At 37.6% G+C, this 16,225-nt stretch overlaps 5 protein-coding genes across 6 annotated transcripts; 2 read left to right on the forward strand and 3 right to left on the reverse strand.

Annotated features, from left to right (window-relative positions):
* The first annotated feature begins 2,595 nt into the window (after positions 1-2,595).
* Positions 2,596-4,863, forward strand: LOC140786689 (indole-2-monooxygenase-like). The gene is made up of 2 exons (XM_073135301.1): positions 2,596-3,532; positions 4,118-4,863. The coding sequence occupies exons 1-2, from the start codon at positions 2,621-2,623 to the stop codon at positions 4,724-4,726; spliced, it is 1,521 nt and encodes a 506-aa protein (XP_072991402.1). The 5' UTR covers positions 2,596-2,620; the 3' UTR covers positions 4,727-4,863.
* Positions 4,864-6,785: 1,922 nt separating this feature from the next.
* Positions 6,786-9,273, reverse strand: LOC140785680 (indole-2-monooxygenase-like). Its single transcript, XM_073133641.1, has 2 exons — positions 7,761-9,273; positions 6,786-7,680 (listed from the first exon to the last, which is right to left on the reverse strand). Exons 1-2 carry the CDS (start codon positions 8,664-8,666, stop codon positions 7,150-7,152), a joined length of 1,437 nt encoding a protein of 478 aa, XP_072989742.1. The 5' UTR covers positions 8,667-9,273; the 3' UTR covers positions 6,786-7,149.
* Positions 9,274-9,387: 114 nt separating this feature from the next.
* Positions 9,388-11,471, reverse strand: LOC140785681 (protein DMP3-like). The gene is made up of 2 exons (XM_073133642.1): positions 10,736-11,471; positions 9,388-9,730 (listed from the first exon to the last, which is right to left on the reverse strand). Exons 1-2 carry the CDS (start codon positions 11,283-11,285, stop codon positions 9,690-9,692), a joined length of 591 nt encoding a protein of 196 aa, XP_072989743.1. The 5' UTR covers positions 11,286-11,471; the 3' UTR covers positions 9,388-9,689.
* Positions 11,472-12,591: 1,120 nt separating this feature from the next.
* Positions 12,592-13,589, forward strand: LOC140786185 (uncharacterized). 2 transcript variants are annotated; one of them, XM_073134435.1, is made up of 2 exons: positions 12,592-13,021; positions 13,121-13,589. In XM_073134435.1, the coding sequence occupies exons 1-2, from the start codon at positions 12,667-12,669 to the stop codon at positions 13,324-13,326; spliced, it is 561 nt and encodes a 186-aa protein (XP_072990536.1). In that variant the 5' UTR covers positions 12,592-12,666; the 3' UTR covers positions 13,327-13,589. The 2 variants fall into 2 exon arrangements, with proteins under 2 accessions (XP_072990536.1, XP_072990534.1); XM_073134433.1 differs by having other exon boundaries at positions 12,616-13,010.
* A 318-nt stretch (positions 13,590-13,907) lies between these two features.
* LOC140786186 (uncharacterized) lies at positions 13,908-16,065 on the reverse strand. Its single transcript, XM_073134436.1, has 3 exons — positions 15,787-16,065; positions 15,547-15,690; positions 13,908-14,195 (listed from the first exon to the last, which is right to left on the reverse strand). The coding sequence occupies exons 1-3, from the start codon at positions 15,964-15,966 to the stop codon at positions 14,055-14,057; spliced, it is 465 nt and encodes a 154-aa protein (XP_072990537.1). The 5' UTR covers positions 15,967-16,065; the 3' UTR covers positions 13,908-14,054.
* Positions 16,066-16,225: the final 160 nt, after the last annotated feature.

The raw sequence follows: 16,225 nt of genomic DNA on the forward strand, positions 1-16,225 counted from the left end.
TATAGATATTAATACTGTTATTTAATTACTATCGTAATTAATTATTAAAAAAATTTATCGGGTTGATTTGATATCTATTATTGTTAAGATCGTTTCAATTGTCACAGTATTGATATAAAAATTCTCCCATTAAATCCTAAAGTAGGAATTAGAATATCAAGTTATCAGTCAAGTATTAAATTGGAAGACTTTTTATAATGTATGTTTAAATTAATTTTAATATTTTTTATATAAGTGATTTTATAAATTAAAGTTGCCCCCTCTTCGTAAAAGAAAAAAGTCTCTATGACTTACCTTAGATATTGACGTGGCATTTTGTCCATACACTTATTTATTTATTAATTAGAATTTTGGTCAAATCCTATATAAATTAAATAATGTGATAAGTTATGTATAAAATATTATTACAAATAGAATTTATGATAAAATTATGCACATTTTTTAAATAATATTTTTATATAGTTAACATACTTAATATTTATAGTTAGTAACTAAACACATCTTGCATGAATTTATTCAAGGTTAGAATTATATTTTAAAACTAAATAAGAAAATATAAGTAAAATGATGGACGTTACTAAGTTACATTTGAAACATACGAATAAAACTATTCTTAACAAATTTTCTACACGAAACGAAGCTGTCTTATGTAACACAATTGCAGTTTCTTAATTTCCATATATATTGTCAACTATCTCGTCACGGACAACATATAAAGACAATGGCCCGTGAGACAGTCAAAAGTGCATTATTTTCATTAATTTCACCACTCCATTTCTTTTGGTTGTATTTGCTGTTACAACTACGGCTAGGGATGATTGAAATTAATTTTGAGCCTAAATTTTTCATCAAGTTTAAACTAAATAATTTTAATTTGAGTTAATTTTAAGTTTATTCTGAAGTCGAGCCTGTTAAGTTTTTATTATTGGTAATTATGTACAAAATATTATAAGTATTTTTATACATATATATGAGCATTTATACAAGTCTAAAAAGTATCTATTTTGAAGAATTACAAGATTAATGGAGAAGAGTTTACGAGTTCACATCGCATTCACAGCGTGTTCACAGGGCGTTTATACAGACAAAGAGCAGTGTTCACAAGCGCATTCGAACGCGAGCGCATGCGTTCACACAGATAGTAACACCACGTTCGAACACGAGCACATGCGTTCGCACAGACAATAACACTATATTCACAAACGTGTTCGAACGTGAGCGCAGGCGTTCATATAGACAGAGAGTGATGTTTCTACGCGCGTTCGAACGCAGTCATGGCCCGTTCGAACGCACCTGAGATCAAGTCAGGCTGTTCGAACGCACCCAGGCCGCGTTCGAACGCACCTACGAAGTTTACAATTTTTTGACTTTCGTGAGTTCGGATAAGACTTGGATTTGACTCTATCTTGAAGATCTTATATAAGTATTATGATGCCCTAATTCTAGGATAGTTGGTGAAGCAATTTTGAAGGAAACTTCTTGAGGCTATATTATTTCTTTCAACCAACAAGGTCCTACTTTTCTACAAGGCTTAATCTTTTGTCTTAAGGGCTATCTAGACGAAAGATCAATCTTGAGGGCTACTGAGGTTGGATATCAATCACAAGAAGCGGTGAATCGTGGGGTTCTAGTGAGCAAGACTAAGAAGAACAAAGTCGTGAGGATCAACAGGTTGTCTTGTGAATCAGTTTTGTAACTGTTACTATTCTAGTGATTGGTTTTGATCCGAGTTTGGATCCGTAGTTTTTATCCGTTTGAATTTTTTCCACGTTAAAATTTTGGCGTTCATCTCTGCTTTTATTTTTTAATATTTCTTCCGATTTTTACTTAAGTAAACGAGTAATATCATTGCATATGGTTTAGATACATTCGTGTATCTAGGTGTTTTTTCAAAGCCGAGCTCGAACTTAAACGAACTACTCAATTAGTAATTTTAAGTTATTTTCGAGCTCGAGCAAATTTGAATTTCTTTAGATTTGAATTAAACTTAAACTAAAATCTAATTCAAAAATAAAAATAAAAATAAAAATATTACTAAAATATAAAAATAATTTTAATATGGCTCAGTAAAATTACAAGCAAATATATATATATACTTATCGATCAAGCTTAGCTAGAATTTAATTTTGAATCGATTGAGGATCAAGTTTAGCTCGAATTTAATTTTGAATCGATTGAGGATCTTAGCTCGAATTTAATTTTGAGTCTAACTTCAATATCAAGCTTGGCTCGAATCTATTTTCAAACTGAGCCATATTGAGCCGAGCTGAAGCCGTACAGATTATTTTGACAGCCCTACGGCACTAAACGTGTAATGAAACAAAGTGATGGACATATGACCTGATAATGACAGAAACACGTTAGTCTACTAACTGTTCTTAAAAAAAATATAAATAAAAAGAAGAAACACGTTTCATGCCTTCCAAATTATGTAAGTTACGTTCAAAATATTTTCGACCCCACATTATACGAATATAATATCATAGCCGAACAAGACAAAATGATTCGAATAAAAATATGTTCCTTCGAAAAATAACCCAAAAAAAAGAAGAAAAATAGTGGAATTCTGTGACAATCTTTGGCTACAAAAGGAAAGCAAAGAGAATGGGAAAACTCAACCATGTTGCAACTTTTGCTTGAGCCATCTCTACTACCTCTTCTCTTCTTCTTCTTCTTCTTCTTCCTCCCTCTCTTCTTACTACTATTAACCAGGGGAAGAACCCATAAAACCAATCTCCCACCCTCACCTCCTAAGCTTCCTATTATAGGAAACTTGCACCAAGTTGGTGCACTTCCTCATCACTCTCTTTATGCTCTCTCTAAGAAACACGGGCCTCTCATGCTCCTCCAACTCGGCGAGAACCCGACGCTGGTGGTCTCGTCTCCGGAGATGGCTCGAATGGTTATGAGAACTCATGATCACATCTTTGCTTCCCGGCCGTCATCGAAGGGGTCTGATATCCTTCTCTATGGAGCGAAAAATATCGGCTTCGCGCCTTACTGCGAACACTGGAGGCAAGCGAGAAAACTTTGCGCCATGCACCTCCTGAGTACCAAGAAGGTGCGATCAATTAAACATGCGAGAGAAGAAGAAGTGAGCTTCGCTATCGCGAAGATTTATAAAGCTAAAAAATCATCAAAGCCTATAAATTTGAGCGAAATATTAGACGCTTTTACAAATGATATCATCTGCAGAGTTGTCTCTGGTAATTTTTTTAGGGAGAAAGGTAGGAATATTATGATCCGTGAGCTTATAGAGAGGAACAGAGAAATAATGGGGGGGTTTAATTTAGCGGACTACTTCCCTAGGGTTGCTTGGTTGGATTTTTTCTCTGGGTTCAGCTCCAGGGCAAGAAAGGTGGCTAAGAGATGGGATGATGTTCTTGAGGATGTAATAAAGGAACATAGTATGAATCGGGTAGAGGATGGCAATCAGGAGAGTAGTGACTTTGTGGATGTGTTGCTCTCACTTGGAGATGATCTACAGATGGAGTATGGACTCACAAATGATCACTTTAAAGGTCTTCTAATGGTAACCATATCAATCTCATATAAATCTCTTTTATCTGCGCTGACTTTTTTATTTTATATAGAACATAAGCTCGTAGGCTAAAAATTAGCTATGGAAGTAGATTATTCCTTTATAATATATATGTTAGTTAGATAATAACGAGCCAAAATCATACACATATATTTTTTTGATTGATTATTCACTCTATGTCAGCTCCAATGTTGACAGGGGAATTGAAAAGTATATTCTCTGCGATAGCTGAATAGAAGCCAACCAAATAAGCTATGCATTTTGTTTTTAGATATTTAATACTAATGTGAATCTGAGTACTTCGTCGATTTTCTAGAGCCTCGTATGAAGTAATTTCGTGCATCTTGGACAAGTGTCAAATATCAAACTTATCTGCCATAACTACTATCTTATATATACAGCAGCAATTTGCAAACAATATTCTCTTTCCAAAGATTTGCTGTCATATTTTGATGATATCGAGTGTCCTGAATTACTGGTACTAACTCCTAAAGTGATATGAAATTAAATGCAATTTAAGATCTTTTTCTATCTCACTTTTTCATTCATTTTTCTTTTGATGTTTAATCATGATAGGATATGTTTTTTGGTGGGACTGATACCTGCTATATAACCCTAGAGTGGGCAATGACAGAGCTTATAAAAGACTTTGAAGCCATGAAGAAACTACAAGAGGAAGTAAGAAGAATAGTCCATGGGCAAGAGATGGTTAAAGAGGATGATTTAATCAAAATGAGCTATCTCAAGGCTGTTATAAAAGAGGTTTTACGTTTACACCCTTCTGCTCCCCTTTTGATCCCAAGGGAATCCAGGGAAGATTGTCAAATTGAAGGATACCAAATACCCAAGAGAACAAGAGTCATTATTAATGCATGGACTATTAATAGAGATCCAAAGTACTGGGAAGCAGCAGAGGAGTTTCATCCTGAAAGATTCATAGAGAGTTCTGTGGATTACAAAGGAAATGATTTTCAATTCATACCATTTGGAGCTGGGAGGAGGATTTGCCCTGGAATAGACTTTGGAATCTCTATAGTGGAGATCATGTTGGCTAATCTCATGTACCATTTTGATTGGGAGTTGCCTCATGGTGTGGTGCGAGAGGAGATGGACATGACCGATACACCGGGGCTTACCGCGCGTAGGAAGGAAAATTTATACCTTATTCCAAAATCATATGGATAAATATGAATATTAAAGTTAGATGGTCCCGTGCTAAATTATTGCTATTTGTTTTCTTGGGTCGCTGTAACGTGGCCAATGTTTAATGAAATGTGGTGCCGTATGATGTCAATTTATAAGTAATGTATAATTTTAAGTAATTTTCAGTCTTGCAAATATCCCCTTTTCAAATAATTACAAGTTACTCTATCACGATAATATATTGCACTATTAATCTCAATAAAAGGTAGCCTATTATTTATTTATTGACACATAATTTGATATTATAAAATCACCGGAGATATTGCTCCATTTGTTAATTGGAGGAGACTATTGACTTCCATCTACTCACTCACTCACTCCCTCACTCCGTAGATTCTATTCTTAATTTCCAATCATACTGGGAATCTAATTCATGCCTCCTCGTGGGGACAACGACAAGCAGGACAGCCCAGCTACAGAAATTTCCTAACAGTCACTCACTAGTCATTGATAAGCAGCGAGTTAAGTAAATTATTATGATTTCCCCTTTCTGAAAGTGAAACCGAAAGAGATAACCATCAAATTCCTACTTGCTAAATTTTCACTACGATAGATCAATGTAATCATACCAACATTTTCTCACTCACGATCAAAGAGGTCATGGGTTCAACTCCAATCATAAATAATATTATCAAGAAATTATTTAATGATCAGTACGGTTAGCTTGGAGGAATAGCTTGATAACACAGTGGCTCTGTCTCTTTAGAATTTTTCATATTTTTAGAGAGAATAATCAAATTTTCATATCTTAACAATCTTAACTGACCGTGTGAGTGACGTGACGGCTTAATCAATTGTTACCCTATTAAGACCGGTGGTTGAAGGACCACCGGGTCGTAATGATTGAGCACTAACTCTAAAGTCACTCGTCTAAGTCCATGCGGCCAAATAGTGATACATTAGTGCCTGAATATAGGGAATTACTTAGTTGCCTTAGACTTAATTATATTGTATTATTCTTTATTGCTCAAGTTTCATTTGCCCACCTTGTTTTTTTGGGTGATTTGTGCTAAAAATCAATAAGAATTTTCTTTTTGCGTTCCTACTCATTGCATTTTACTTGTTTTATGCATAAGATGACAATAATATATTTATGTAATTATTAGTTTTATCTTTTGTTTTTCTCATCTATTGTGAAAAGATGACATTAATATTAATATGGAGGGAAACTACTAAATGGTACTTGACTTTTTTATTTGTTTTTTTATACAACAATAAACAATAAAATACAGTGAGATGTTTATTTTAGATGAGATTTAAAGATTTTTTAGTTGTGGAGTATAAGAACTATAAAATGTTACACCAATGACATTAGTACAAGATTATTAATAGAGCAAAAAAAAAAACAATTAAGCATCGTGGTATATCAAGAAAAAGAGAGAGTTGGACCGAAGCCATAATTGCCCCCAACAATATATTATGATATATTTTATTAAAATCAATTGTTAATATAGTAATTAATATTTTATACATACTAATTTGTTTTTATAGTTCATAATTTTGGATTCTATATAGGAGAAGAATAAAGTTCATATTTATTCTCATATAGGAGAAGAATAAAAAATAAATCTTCTTTCTCCTATCTATTAAAAAAAGAAAAGAATTCTCTCTCCTAATGAGTCTAAAATTAGAAAAAGACAAACTGCATTCAATAATGCTGCCTTGCGTGAGATGATGACTAAGTCCACTTAAATGAGTAGAAGGGCATTACAGTCATTTAAAACTAAAAAATGGTAAATCTGCACACAAAAAAAAGAAGTAAAATTAGTAATAAGGTAAAAATATAAATCAGTTTGATTTATAGTGCAAATCGTCCAACTTATTTTTGGCTGCATTCGACGGTCAACTGGCTAAGCTATGCCGCTTTAACTTTTACTTGAGCTAAGTAATGAACAAATAATCAGATTGAAAATTTAAAATACCCAGGAAATGATCTCCCAAGCGCTAAAAGAATAAATCAATGCAGAATAATAAGTATAGAGAGCTAATCATAAATATACAATTTTTTTATATAGAAAAATAACTTAGAATTAAAAAATAATCATGGATCAAAGGATCATATCAATTACTAAAACTAAGATAACAATAAGAAGATTGATTTACCTAGAACTATATCTTTAGGGTCTTACTTATTTGAACATGTGATTGATTCTCAATCTTAATGACCATTGAGATTTATATTTTAATTACGGTGACCCCTCCAAATAGAACCTTTTACCACATTTCGTCTTGTACTCTCTCAAAGCCACATTTCGTCTCTTCTAATAGTTGAAGCCATTCCTTTAACACTTGGCACCAAAAAGTCTCGGTGTTTCTTAGTTCGAACCATTTTTGGGCAATTTTGGAACAAGGCATAGTTTCTCTTTCTTCCGCACTAGAAGTCCAGGAGCATCATTCATGTCGATCTACTCTTTCACCGGACCGTGTGGCAACTCCCAGTCAAAATGGTATACAAGATTAGCCAGCATGAGCTCCACTGTAGATATCGCGAAGCTCATGCCAGGGCAAATCCTCCTCCCAGCTCCAAATGGTATGAATTGGAAGTTATGTCCCTTGTACTCTACAGAGCTCCCCTTGAATCTTTCAGGGTGAAATTCCTCTGCTGCTTCCCAATATTTTGGATCTCTGTTAATAGCCCATGCGTTAATGATAACTCTTGTTCTCTTAGGTATTTGGTATCCTTCAATTTGGCAATCTTCCATGGATTCTCTTGGGATCAACAGAGGAATAGCTGGGTGCAGACGCAAGACTTCTTTTACAACATTTCTTAGGTAGCTCATTTCACTCAAATCATCTTCTTTAACCATATCTTTTCCATTGGCTATTCCTCTTACTTCTTCTTGTAGTTTCTTCATGGCTTTTTTGTCCCGTGCAAGCTCTGTCATTGCCCACTCCAAGGTTATATAGGAGGTATCAGTCCCACCACCAAACATATCCTGTTACATATAAATAAGATGAGCACATCAAAGAAAGAAATGAACTAATTAATTATAAAGAAGTAAATAGATATGATTACCACTAGAATAGCTTTGATATGTTCTTTAGTAAGCCCAAACTCTAAGCGCAGATCATCCTGAAGAGAGAGCATCACATCCACAAAGTCCCTCTCCTGCGTGCTATCCTTCGCTCGATTAATAGTGCAGTGCTCTTTGATCACCTCCTCAAGGACATCATCCCATCCCTTGGCTATCTTCTTTGCCTTCGATTCGAAACCTGAGATGATAAAATCCAGCCAATGTAGAACAGGGAAGTAGTCCTCGAAATGGAATCCGGAAAGCAAAGCTGAACTCTTCTCTATGAGCTCCCTGAACAAATCATTCCTCCCTCCCTCCCTAAAGGACTTCCCAGAAACAACTCTACTTATGATATCATTCGCGTACGAGTTCAAGAGCTCACTCATATTGATTGGCTTGGATGATTCTTGAGCTCTGTGAATTTTCTCAATCACGAAGCTTACTTCTTCTTCTCTATCATGTCGGAAAGATTGCACCTTCTTGGTACTTAAGAGATGCATGGCGCAAAGCTTTCTCATTTGCCTCCAGTGCTCACCGTAAGGTGCGAAAGCGATGTCTTTAGCGCCGTTAAAAAGAATATCGACGGCAGTAGACGACTGTCGCGAAGCGAAAACATGATCATGAGTCCTCATGACCACTTGGGCCATCTCTGGGGACGAGATTACCAGCGTCGGGGCCTTGCCGAGATGGAGAAGCATGAGAGGGCCATGTTTCTTGGACAGTGCATAAAGAGAGCGATGAGGAAGTGCACCAACTTGGTGCAGGTTCCCTATGAGAGGAAGTTTTGGAGGTGAGGGTGGAGTAGTACTGTAAGATTTTCTTTTTCTTGTGGTGCTTAATAGCAAAAGTAGTAAGAAGGGAAGGAGGAGGAGGAGGAAGAAGAGATAAGCTACTGGAGATGGCTCCATTGGTTGAGGAGATTGCTGAGTTCCATCTACTCTCTTGACCTTACTTTAATAGCCTAGAGACTGACGAATCTAATTCCTTCCTCTGTTATTCTCCATTTTTTCTTTACTAGCTAAATATTTATTTGGAAGTGGAATAACTACAGATTATTATTCTTTTGACTTGTCAAATTATTAGTAAACAAGGATTAATTGAGGAATAAAAATAGTTTTAGCTCCTTAATGGAACTACTTATCCTAGAAGAAAAAGACAAGATAAGATAAGAAGTCACTCCAAGACGTGGCCGGTGATGTCTACATTTTGCCTCACTTCGGATTATTATTCAGACTAGAAGAATACTGGCAACAGAAGGAAATATTACCCAGGTATACTTTGAGAAATAATTCTTTTTTAATTCTAAAATATAATTTATTTTAGAATAATAGCTAAACATCATAATAATATTATTTTTAAATATAAATATTATTCATTAAAATTATATTTTATATCACACACTAACCTAATTACTAATTTACTTTTGATATTTATCCTATCAATCTACTTTATATCAAATCAAAAAATATTTATGATAATTTTATATAAATAAAACATAATTTTTCATCATATGATTCACTTTATATTACATTAAAAGTAATAATTTTTTAAGATTTAAAATACAAGTAACATAAAAAATAGTTACTTTTATAATAAAATCTAATTTTAAGAATAATAAAAAGAAATAACTGTTCTAAAATTGATATTATTCATAAAGTAAAAGGGTAGTTTAGAACACCTCACAAGTTTATCACTGTGCTATTCTTTCCAATCCGAATACAAGGCCTGTAGATTTTATTCTTAATTTCCAATCAGATTTGTATGGGCAATGGCTCATGCAAACCCTGAGTGATTTGATCCATCAAACTCTTCTTTAATTAAATGACGCAGTAAAGAACAAGATCATATCGGTTATACACCATTGGTTACTGGGTATCCAATCCCATGCCTCCTCGTGGGGAAGACGACGAATAACAAACTGCAGATAACTCCTACCCCCAACGGCAAGATATCCAATGTTGGCGATAACAATCTGATTTCAAAAAATTCGATCAAAATAAATTAAAAATAAACTTACAAATTTCAGAATATAAATTCTGAATAGTCGAGTCTAGTGTTGGACACTATCTCCTTAAGACCAATTCGCCCTCCACCGATTGCTTCTGGAATAGTGGACGTCGGTCTCCCAGGATACAACGACTGCCTTGCACTGGAAAGGAAGCAACTTTCTAATGCCTTGATTAGACCTGAACCGTGCTGTACTCTCTCTCGACCAGTAGACTCAAACTAAAAAGACTCGACAATAAACTCTCTTATGTGTATATTTATTATGCAGACTGACAGCCTATTTATAGAGGTAAACAGGCTCGACGAAAAGATGCAAAATCACAGAATGGATGCACCAATTCGGGTCGAAACTAATTTATAGTTACCTTTGTGAAGGGATGCACCATTTGGGTCGAGTTCAACCAACTAACTGAATTGATTGATTTATCGTTTATCGACACCACTTCGAAAAGATGCAAAATCATAGAATGGAAATCGGGTCGAAACTAATTTATAGTTACTGTGAAGGGATGCACCATTTGGGTCAGTTCAACCAACTAACCCGAATTGATTAAGCGTTTATGCGTGCCGAATCGAGACTTGCCGACACCGTGCGTGCGTGCCGGGCAAGGCGGGCGGGCGGCGCGCGTGTGTGTTAGGTTGCATAGTAACCTTTACCCACAAAATAGGTACCCCCTTTTGGGGCCCAAAGCCCATAGGAAGTTTGTTGCTTATATACCATACTAACATTTCTCAAATATCCAATATGGTACTAAACTTACTTTCCTTTATTTCCCATTGCCATGATACCCACTTTAGAGCCAATTATCATTCACTTCTCTTCATGAATTTGATTAAGTGAATATATGACAATAAAGTATGCTTTGAGCTAAATTGATTCCACCATTAAACCATTATAAATAATGTGTGGGCCCCACTTAAAACTTAGCTCAAAATTAATAAAATATTCATGTCAAAATCATGAAATTACCAACATCCAACACCTCCCTCGTCTCCTTCTCCGGCGCCGGATAGAAGCACCCAACCACGTTCTTATCCCGCATCGCCACGGCGGTGAACACGAGCACCGACAGCGCCGCGTGGACGAAGTCCACTAGGCGAATCCTGTACTTCGCCAGGTCTCCCGGACGCGGCGCCGCGGCGCCGCCTCCCTCGTATTCGTCGAACAGCCACATCCCACGCGGCGTGGCGAGGCCGTGGAGGACGCGGCCGTCGGGCAGCCTGCAGCTGTCGGTGAAGCAGGCGACGGCGCAGGAGGAGGCCAGGAGGGTTAAGAAGCCACGTGTCAGGAGGCGGGTGGTGGCGTCGCACGTGCCGTTGGCGGTGAAGACCGGGGTGAGGAGCTGGAAGGCGAGGAGGGTGCCGGTGGGGAGGAGGTTGGCTAAATTGGCGGCGGAGGCGAGAGCTTGTTGGGTTAGGGTTGGGGAGGGGGACACGCGGAGGGCTTCTGTAATGTTGTCGCCTGATTCTTCTCCAACGGCGGCGGTGGCGGCGGGCTTGGATCTTGGCCGGAGAGACATATTTGAGGAACCTCTTTGATCTTTTGGGATGCTTGAAACTTGGAAACTTGAAAGGAATATAGTTGTTGGTGTTTGATGATTATATATTACTACTAAATTCGAGATTAGCTTGGCTTGCAAGGGTTGGATTGAAGCTCCCGTGATGAAGTTTTCTTGTTGCTTGTACTTACTTAGGTTGTGCGAGACGTGAAGCTATTGATCCTGTTAATGAAATATTTGAGCAGATCAACTGCGGACCCAAATTAAGGAACTTACTCCATCATGGTATTTGGCAGCGCCTCATTGGCTGAAATACCAGGGGTTGCACGGGAAGTTAGCCAACACGTGTTATTCCCATGGGCTGGACTACTAACAATTTCGAATGATTATAATCCTCCACGTAAGCAATTTTATATACCTTGCTGCTTGGCGCGTTAGGTATAATTCATGACCAAGTAGGGTGGGGTTAGGTCCATATAATCGTTCGCACCCAATTCCCGTACTGTCCATTATAGTATTGGATCGGATTAAGTTGATTTAATGGCGAATCCTATGTTCTCAACCGGCACCAAAAAAATAAAATAAAATAAAATAAAAAATTCTGATACACTGACCATGCATAAATCATACTACCTAATGATAGAAAACAGCTTTAATAAATTAAAAAAAATTAAAAAAAAAAAACAGTGATCACAAGTTACGGACTCATTCAAACTCACCGTAGAATTAATTTGAAGCATTGATTGGATTCCAGTAGAGAAATGGTTGGAGAGTTTTTTAAGTGTAGAAAATAAGTTATTCATTCAAACAAGAACATTTTGGGTAGGTATATAATCATCCTCTCTCACGGCTAAGTCAAAACTTATAACTAGTTGACGAATGACATTTTTAAAATCGTAATTTAGTCGGACATAAGCCTGGCAAGATTTGAGGTGCGCCAAACCTGCAAAGAAAATAGCAAACACGTACTCCAAACTGGTCAACTAATCTGGTCTTAATTTCTTGACCTAACCCACACTTCTCATTGGTTCGGATGGAATCAAAAACTCCTAATTGATCAACCAAAGCACTTGTTCTTCAACTCCATTCTCGATTCTCACTCCCGCTTAATCCGGCGTCATATAATACATCACACCCACCCTGAAAGCTACTCTCTTTTATATAGAGAAATTATGAAGAGATTCTTTGCAGCCCTGGCTGCAGGAGTACGTTGAATAATAATAATGGTGTTGTTGGGTACTACTCATCAGGAAATTCCTGCAGTAGAAGCTGCAGTGAATCCTGCCAAGGCTCCCCTGACTATAACCTCTCCCGGTCAACTACTCTTGGCTCATACTTGCACTCCATTTAATAAAGAGATCGAAAAATAAGAGTAGTGGTGGTAGTAGTAGAAGAAGAGGAGATGGAGGAGTTCAGCTTCCCTACCATAGTTGAGAACCAGAAGCCCATCTTCCAACTTCCTTTCCCGACCTCCGGTACTCTCTTGTTTTCCTCCAAACCAAGCACAAACAACACCCGGAGAAGCTTCTCTTTGGTCGAAGGAGCCTTCGACGTCACTAACCATTCACTAATCGATAAGGATTTCAAGCCAAGTTCACCGGCGTTGAGTGACTACGGCAGCGGCGGTGGCAACCATCTTCTTGAAGATGAGGAGAGAATGGATAAGTTATGGGAAGACTTCAACGACGATTTCTTTTGCGCTTCTCCTGACAGGGATCGGAGCGGCGTACAGATGATGTCAAGAAGGTTGGTTGGAGGTATATGGTTAGAATTTAGCTCGTATTTTGATACCATATCTAAAAACTTAAATAAGTTCATAGAGAACGATGAATTTATATTTATGATTGTGATAATAGGCGTACAGAGAGGATTGTCCGTCCAACTGGAGCGGCATCGAGCATTGGAGCTGCAGCTGTTGCCGACGCTGGGTGCCTCAAAAAGCGTGCGAGCAATTCGATACAAAAGGCCCAGCTTAGGTGTGATGCTAAGGGCGTTGAAGAAGCTGTTCATTGTTCAGAGAACTCATCAGTCTTCATCCAAGAGGAGAACACAATACCAGTAGCAAGACTTTTGTACCAAAAGCTTGTTATGATAAATAAATAAATAAGCTTCTATACAACACTTGGAGCATGCTCTTAGAACTAAGAGGAGAAGCTGCTCCAACTATAGCTATTGGTAATTAGGGTGAGATTACTTCCTGCTAGAGTGGTACTTGTGGAAATAGCAGATATGTATCTTACAGTTGCAAGTAAATATATTTGTGGAGAAGCAAACCTGATCTCCCATGTGAGGATCTTTCAATAACAATAGCCATTCTTGGAGGTACCTTTATGTTGTTCTTCGATGGGCAACTTGTGTTCCTTCTCAAAACTCTTCATGGTGTAAATAGTGGTGGTATCCAGTGATTAATTGAAGGTCAACAAGAAATTGATTCCTCCAAAGGCTTGACATTAGAAACACACTGTACTGTCATATTGTAACCATGCTAGCAAGTAAAGAAAGTGTGCATGTTCATGTTATCCAAAGACGATGTTTCCCTACATCCTGCCTGTCTTATGAGTGTTAATAAATGAAACTCTCAGACATAAAAGTAGAATAACTGAATTTGTTCAAATTTACATCCAGAAGCAGCAGATAAGGATATCAATGCAGGCAACAAGAGATCCAACTTTATTATCTTTTTAGAACATGATGTTTGTAACATACAGAAGAGAGCTCATATTTATGAATGTTGTTAGATCTAGTATGGATTAATACCAGAGGAGATCAAGCAAATGAATAGATTTGCTTTTACAAGTTACTAGATGCAGCAAGATATTTGGTGTAGCGAGCATGAGCAATTATCTTCCCAGTTTTTTTTCTCAGCTCAACTGTGGCAGCCCCGACTGCCTTTCCAGCACGCAATACCTTGGCCTCAATTTCGATTTCTTCCTGAATAACCAAAGAAGAGTACTTTAGCATCATAGTCACACTAAGAAATCTACAACTGCTACTTCATCAGATCTATTCTACATCATGATTAATTATGCTGTTTCCTGTTGGTAAAGTGATAAACAATTGTTGCTAAGTAAATAAATAAACTAGCCAAAACAGAGCTGAACAACAAGAAGGCAAATTATATTATTAATCGAACAAAATAGCCTAGTAAAGTAGGAATTAAGAGAGAAAAACTAGTTAATCTGGTCATATTGATAGATTATACATCCTAAATTTGACTGTGAATTCTATCCTCTACTTTCTGAAGATTCTGCGAATCTGATTGGTGCCAATTCATGTTTAGAGTTAAAGAATGTCTAGGTTTACTACACAATACATGTAGCAAGCATGGGTCAGTAATAGAAAGTACCAACTGAAATGATTATCAATTTAGAATATATCAGCGGAAGATAAAATAAAGAATAAGAATAACTCCACATTCAATCAAAGGGTATCAAAATCCAGAAAGTAATTATACAGAATATTCCTCAGTTCCTGTTCTTCCTTACCTAGCAAAGTACCTGGGCATACAAGTATATGAATAAGTTAAATAGTTAAAAAAATAAAGTGTTCTACTACTCAACTTCACTTCAAATGAATTGATTCGTTGCCAATCCATCTATCTAACAGCATGACACAAAAACCACAAAATTCTTGTTGTCACAGGAGAAATCAATGCCTATCAGTTTATCAAGTCAAAGGTACACCATTACAATCACAGTCCATGATGTTGATGTAGGCAATCTAAATTCTTCACCACCAGAGCTCCACCTTACAATTTTCATATATAATTATTGAAAAGTCCAGTCCTTTCTTGACAATGTTATGCTAATATTAAGCCATAAGCAAAAACTGAGCTGGACTTTATTCTAATCCGCATGGCATATCGAGGATTGTTTCTCCTCACAAATAATATAAAGCTAACCATTCCTTCTAACAAGGGAATATTGAACCAAAAGAAAGGCGACTGGTCATATGAAGCAAATTAAGGCATATTTCTGACCACCTAGAAGTTCTAGATCTCTAATTACCACAAGAATAAGTATTTTCCCATCTCAAAATTTCTAACCTTCAGTGAACCAATCCTTCTGGTTTCTTCCAAATCAGAAAACCCGGTTCATCTTTCCTCAATCCCAATCAAATTTCCTCAACCCAAAACACAACCAATCCAGGAAAACAACAAGAAGAAAAGAAGGGATCTTGTTTCCTTCTTTGAACAACCAAACGAATATAAGATGCTTGAGAGAGAGAGAGAGAGAGAGAGAGAGAGAGAGAGGAGAGAGGAGAGAGAGAGAGAGAAACCCACATTGGCAAAGGCGGCATCCAAGTAAGATATGCTCATCTCGAGAGGCGCGCCCCTCGTGCGCGCCCCGGCGGTGTAGAAAGCGGCGGAGCCGACCAGTTCGATCAGCGACGCGGTGGCCCCGCCGTGTATGAACTTGCCCGTGTTCTAAAACCAGAGACATGGAGATCGCATCAAAATCGAAACAGATACGACTAGAAATCCAGAGAGAGAGAGAGAGAGAGAGAGAGCCAGGGGGCTTACGAGGAGGCGAGGAGGGACGACAAAGGAGCAGAGGAGGCGGCTGGGCTCGACGAGATCGATGCGGAGGCCGCGGAGGACGAAGGCATCGTAGAATTTAGAAGGGATGGATTCGAGGGATGGGGTCGGGAGGATCTCCATCGCCGCCGTTTCCAGCGCTCTCTTCGCCGCCTCCAAATCCATCCTATTTCGGGCCAGAAGAGATGTGACGATGACTAATGCGAGCAGAGGAGAGTGAGAACCACAAGCACGACTACGAAAACTTGGCAACTTTTTTTCCTTTCGGGTTACGACTTAACGAGTCGCGCACGTGCTTGAGAAAAAGGACACCGTTTGGATTATTAATTTACCATTTTGCTTCCTTGTTACATCCCTTTTTAGGCATATCTATCCGTTATCTCAGATATAAAACGAACTTTCCCGTTTCTAAACAAAAATGATC

This window comes from Typha latifolia, chromosome 4 (assembly GCF_019914945.1).
Source record: "Typha latifolia isolate L0001 chromosome 4, TyphaL0001v2, whole genome shotgun sequence".
NCBI lineage: Eukaryota > Viridiplantae > Streptophyta > Magnoliopsida > Poales > Typhaceae > Typha > Typha latifolia.